The 6,213-nt window shown below is 45.9% G+C and overlaps 1 protein-coding gene across 1 annotated transcript in view; it reads right to left on the bottom strand.

Annotated features, from left to right (window-relative positions):
* RYR3 (ryanodine receptor 3) overlaps window positions 1-6,213 on the bottom strand; it is a 585,375-nt gene that overhangs the window by 27,827 nt on the left and 551,335 nt on the right. Inside the window, exon 100 of the mRNA XM_025197736.1 lies at window positions 1,004-1,160. Within this exon, the coding sequence (XP_025053521.1) occupies window positions 1,004-1,160 (157 nt within the window). The remainder of the gene's footprint in view (window positions 1-1,003; window positions 1,161-6,213) is intronic.

Here is a 6,213-nt window from a genome sequence, read left to right as displayed (position 1 = left end):
GGCGGGCACAATAAGGAGACACCTCCTCCAACTGCTTAACTTTAACCAAGGTATAAGGGGAAGGCACTTGGGATCCTAGAAATGGTACTGGGACTAGGTTAATGGCATGGAAAGGGGGCTGAGTACAGCATTTCTCTCCACCTGTTCCCACTGGAATGGGTTATAAAAGGAAGAGCAACCTGAACTGCATGAGTTATAACTGAATAGTTGCAAGATGTGGTAATAATTGCTGCTTAGTTAAACCATGAATAAGAGACAGACATTTCTTTATAATGACTAAGGGAATAATGACACACCGTATCTTTTGACTATTTTGACCTTTTTTGCCAAGTTTGTTGTGGTTTTTTTTTAAAAACTTTATATATAATCTAGCAAATCAGGGCCCATTCCAATAGTTAGTTTAAGATCAAAGCAAAAAAATATATAAGTAATACTATGCTAGCCCCCTAGCATATTAGTAAAGCTTCGAGTTTCTCTTTAAGTGGAAAATATATGTGTGGTTTTGTATGTGATGATGTGCCACACCATCTGCACCCCTCTTTTCAAAATCCTAGATCCACCCATGGATAGTTATTACTTTCAGAATGAATCATATCATGTTTGGTGGACTGCTAATACAACAGTGCTTAAACTAGTAGGAGCCAGTCTTTTTGGCAGGTATGCCACAAATTAGCTCTGCACCTTCCCCAAGTGCCACATTGATACCTTTCCTCTACTCAGTCTGCTGTTCTGCTTTCTGCTCCCTAGGCTGTGCTTTCTGCCCAATCGCCTGCTCTGCCTTCTAATTCTTGCCCTATCTACTGCTGTGCTGCCTATTCCTTCCCTGAGCTGCTGGGTGCCACATAGAGAGGCTGCCCGTGCTGCTTGTGGCACTTCTGCTGCAGGCCGGCCACCCCTGGCTTAAACCATTTTAAGAAATCTGTTATAAGCAGCTGAAATGCCATATACAACTAGACAGGCTCATGAGAGACCAAGATCTTTTTACTCCTGGAAGTGGAAATACCTTGAATGATGGCCAGTAGGATGACAATAACAAAGAAGAAAAACGTGATGTCAAAGACAATTCGATACATTTCATAAGGATCACCAGCAGGATCTTCAATTTCATCCCCAATGCCACCACCAGCTCTCACACCCACGTACATATGGAACAAGTAACACTGAAAAGGAGAGAGAAGTACTTAGCTATAATAATGTGAAAAGGAGTGAAAGCTGTGTTAAAAGAAACAGTATTTGAAATAACCAGTCCTGAATAACATATTTTTGTCTATGTTTTACCCACGTAATTAGATGCATACTTAAGTAGGTGTATACTACAGAACAACAAACCAGGGGGAGGAAATCGATCTAGAGTTTGCACAAGAACTGACAGAGGCAGACCACACATGCACAAGACATGGTCATCTTCAATTATCCAGACATCTGGGAGGAACACTCGGCCAGGTCCAATTGGTTGTGTTCCTTCCTGACCTATGTCAAAGAGCTCTTCCCGGCTCAGGAGGTACATGGGCCAACCAGAGGTGATGCTCTTTTGGACTTGGTCCTGACCAAAGGAGACGACCTGGTGACTGACTTAAATATAGAGGGCAGTCTGGGCGACAGCTACCATGAAACCATCATGTTCACTGTCTGTTGCAAGGCAGACAAATCTGATAGTAGGGTTAAAGACTTAGACTTCAAAAATGCAAATTTCAACAAGCTCAGGTCACTAGTAAGGGAAATGCTGCGAGACCAGGGACCGAAGGTGAAAGGTGTGTGTGAGGAGTTCCTTAAGGATATGATCCTTGAAGCACAAAGGAAGTCCATTCCCATGCGGAGAAAAGGTAGCAGAAGGGCTGGGAAGCTCTCTTGGCTAAAGAGGGAAATCACGGTCCTCTTAAGAAGGAAGAATGAGGCTTATAAACAAAGAAAGCTCGGGGCAGGCCCCAAGGAGGACTATTTCATGGCTGCCCGCACTTGTAGGGAGCAGATTAGAAAGACTAAAGAAGTGAGTGACTTTAGATTAGCAATAGGAATCAAGGACAACAAGAAGTCCTTCTTTAGGTAAATAGGGAACAGGAGGAAAACAAATGGGAGTATGGGGCCATTGCTCAACAATTCAGGACAGATGGTTACCAGCACTCAGGAAAAAAACTGAACTTCTAAATGACTACTTTGCCTTGGTATTTCACCGGGCCAAGAGGAAAATCATGCTAGGCAGGGTACAGAATGAGCAGGGTAAGAATGACCACCTTCCTACTATTACTGTAGACTTGGTGTCTGATCAGTGTAAAAACTTAGACATATATAAGTCAACAGGACCAGATGAACTTCATCCAAGAGTGCTGAAGGAGCTGGCTGAAGTCATTGTCGAACCCCTGACAAAACTCTTCCACAACTTGTGGTGCTCTAGAGAGGTCCCTGAGGACTGGAAGAGGGCCAGTGTTGTGCCCATCCACAAGAAGGGAAGGAGGGAGGACCCAGGTAACTATAGGCCAATTAGCCTAACTTTTATCACAGGGAAAATCTTGGAAAAATTCATCAAGGAGTCTTTCTGCAACAAGCTTGCAGGAGGTAGGATTCTGAACGACAGCCAGCATGGCTTCATCATGGTCAGGTCTTGCTTTACCAACCTCATCTCCTTTTATGAACAGGTAACTCGCCACCTGGACAAGAGAGAGGAGGTTGACATGGTATACCTAGACTTCCAAAAAGCCTTTGATCTGGTACCCAACGATGTCTTCACAAGAAAATTGGAGGATTCTAGTCTTAACTCTGAGATAGTCAGGTGGGTGGGAAACTGGCAGTGAGGTAGGACCCAGAGTGTCCTAGTGAATGGATCTGTGTCATTCTGGCAAGAAGTAGGTAGCAGTTTCCCACAGGGATCGGTGCTTGGTTCAGTACTTTTCAACATCATCATCAGTGATTTGGGTGTGGGAGTGAAGAGCTCACTGGCCAAGTTCATGGACAACACCAAGTTATTAGGGAGCGTGGTCACGCTTGAAGTTGGGCTACAGATACAGGCAGACCTAGACAGGCTAGTAAGTTGGGCAGATCGGAACCTGATGGAATTCAACATTGAAAAATGTAAAGTGCTCCACCTGGGAACGAACAACCCCCTGCACACCTACAGGCTTGGTGGTGCCAAACTGACCAGCACCACAAATGAAAGGGACCTGGGGGTAATAATAGACTATGGTATGAACGTGAGCCAGCAGTGCGACACTGTAGCCAGTAGGAAAAATAATACACTGGCATGCATCAATTGATGCATCTCCAGCAAAACCAAGGAAGTGATGCTTCTGGTCTACTCAGTACTGGTGAGACCGCAGCTGAAGTACCGCACCCAGTTCTGGGCACCACACTTCAACAAGGACGTGGACAAGTTTGAAAGAGTCCGAAGAAGAGCCACCTGTATACTCAAGAGACTTGCATGGCAAGCCATATGAGCAAAGGCTGAGGGACCTGGGACTTTTCAGCCTGAAAAAGAGAAGGCTGAGAGGGGACTTGGTAGCAGCTTACCGCTACATTAGAGAAGTACATCAAAGGCTCGGTGAACAACTGTTCACTAGGGCACCCTTGGGGGAAAACCAGGGGTAATGGTCACATTCCTGGAAGACCATTTCAGACTCAACATTAGGAAATAATCTATTCACACTCCAGGTGTCCAGACTGTGGAATAAGCTCCCTCCAGAGGTGGTGCAATCACCCACCCTGGAAATCTTCAAGAGGAGACTAGACAGTCACCTTGCTGGGGTCACCTGACCCCCAGTTATCTTTCCTGCTTGGTGCAGGAGGATGGACCCAATGATTTTCAGAGGTCCCTTCCAGCCTTACAGTCTATGGATCTGTGAATTATAATGGTGTTTCTATATTTATTTTATGTTCTATGGGTGCCTATACATGTCCAGTGAGGCTGCTCTGCACTGTAAGTATGCTCCATTATTGATTCATTGAGTTGCTGGAGCATGGTAATTACCGCACTCCAACAGACTCCAGCATCATGTGTACTAGCATCCACACGCTGAAAAATGGCGGCAAGGGTGCTTTAACTAAAGCTTGTCCAGTGAGCTTTATTTAAAGCACCTCCCCATACACACTCCCAGCACACATGTATAAATGCCCTCTATTTCTAAAATAATTTGATCCCACCTCAGAACAGAAGAACAGCATGTGAAAGACAATGTTACAAAGAAAAATACACTTGGGTATCTTGAATGACATAGTCACATTCATATTTAGAGTTAATTTTTAGGGAAATTCATACAGAAATAAAATGGCTTATTGGAGAATTGTATCAAATTTAATTAAGCACATTTGTTTTCCAGCTCAGTGTGTTCCACAAACATAAGACCATTTAAAGTGCATTTGTCTTAGACCCATTTGTGTACATGTCATTTACTAGTGTTCTAGTGCTAAACTCACTGTTTGCTGCCAGTCTGCAAATCATTACTGTTTAAGAACTTTCTAATTTGCTGAGCAATTAGATAACATTGTTTGTATCTGTTTCCTTTACCTTTTATTTGCATCTAGGCAGTATTAGCAAGAAACACAAAAATAAAGGAGACATTATTAGATTATACCAGAGTATGAACTAATCACAGAAAACAGTTTAATCCCATGGGGCTCATCCACACATGCAAGCATGTGCGCTTGAAGCAGCTCAAATAGAAGCAGAGCAAATTTGAGCTGGGGCTTTTTGCCTCAGCACATGTGCCCAGACATACTTTGGTGTGAGGCAAATTGTGCCACTCGGGGCAAAATAACCCTGCCTAGCTCCTCGTCGATCTGCAGCCAGGGGGAGCTAGAGCCCGGGGCCAGCACCTGTGCTGTTCCCAGCGGTATAAAAAGCTGTCCTGGCAAGTAGCTCATGACTACTAGCTCTCAGGAGCTTCTGGGGCCCAGCCAATTGTATCTGGGGACACTACCCCTTGTGCCAGCTGGACTGCTGAAGCAGCCCTGAGAGTTCCCTGCACCCTTTACCCACTGTAGCAGTCTGGCATTGGGGGCTGCTGCCTGGCTGTGACCTGCTGTGCACCTGCCAGACACGATTGGGGACTGCATGGCCAGTAGAGGCATCTGCCCCTCTGGGCCAACTGTCAGTGGGCTGTGGCTGCAGGGTCGGTCTTTGTGCGGTACTACCACCCCATGTGCCCCTGCCCGACCATCTGGGCAGCTCTCGCCCAGAAGATGTTCCCAGTGTGGTGGCCTGCTTTGAACTGCCAAAGCATGTCCTCCTGGCCCCAACTGGCCAGGAGGTCAGCCACCTCCAGCTGGGTCCAAGGTACTAGCTCTGAGCAGGCTCCTCTGCCTGGGTCCTGCCACTTGCCTCCCTAGCACGAATTCTGGTGTTCCCTATTTGAAAACTAACAAATCCCTCATAAAACAATCCCAAAGTCACTCTGTAAAATACCCTAAAATCCATTTTCCTCCGCAGTTAAAAAAAAAAAAAAAAAAAAAAAAAAAAAAAAAAAAAAAAAAAAAAAAAAAAAAAAAAAAAAAAAAAAAAAAAAAAAAAAAAAAAAAAAAAAAAAAAAAAAAAAAAAAAAAAAAAAAAAAAAAAAAAAAAAAAAAAAAAAAAAAAAAAAAAAAAAAAAAAAAAAAAAAAAAAAAAAAAAAAAAAAAAAAAAAAAAAAAAAAAAAAAAAAAAAAAAAAAAAAAAAAAAAAAAAAAAAAAAAAAAAAAAAAAACTGCCCCTGCAGTCACAGCTCCTGCCAGCAGGTCTCATCCCGTCTGGCAGCTGGGCATGTAGGATGTGTGCTGGGGGGATGTGGGGTTTGCAGGAGGGGGGGTGGGAAGGAGGGTGGTGGGCTGTGGGGTGTGTGGCTAGGTGTGGGTGGATTGTGGGAGGGCTGCTCAGGAGAGGTGGGTCCCCTGCCCCCTGCAAGGTGCAGCCCCCCTGCACAGCTCATGGACTTCCCCCCACAGGGCTACAGCCCCCCCACAGGGGCTTCAGCCTGCCCAAAAGGGGCCACATGGCCCCTGCAGGGACTACTGCCTCCCCCTTGCAGGGCCCACATGTCCCACCCCTGCTTGCTCCCCCAGGCCCTAGATTGCTGCCCCACCTGGCCCCATGCCCTGCTGGCTCCTTCAGCCCCCTCAATGGCTGCCCCATGCAGCCCCACCCCCGCCTGCACCCCCAGACCCTCGATGGCTGCCCTGCCCTGCCCCACCCCCTGCCCGTTCCCCCAGATCCCACTGGCTGGGCCCCCCCCCCCCCCCCCCCCGCGCCGT

The sequence above is a fragment of the Alligator sinensis genome, unplaced genomic scaffold, assembly GCF_000455745.1.
Source record: "Alligator sinensis unplaced genomic scaffold, ASM45574v1 scaffold262_1, whole genome shotgun sequence".
Taxonomy (NCBI): Eukaryota; Metazoa; Chordata; order Crocodylia; family Alligatoridae; genus Alligator; species Alligator sinensis.
This window is presented reverse-complemented; position numbering and strand designations above follow the sequence as displayed.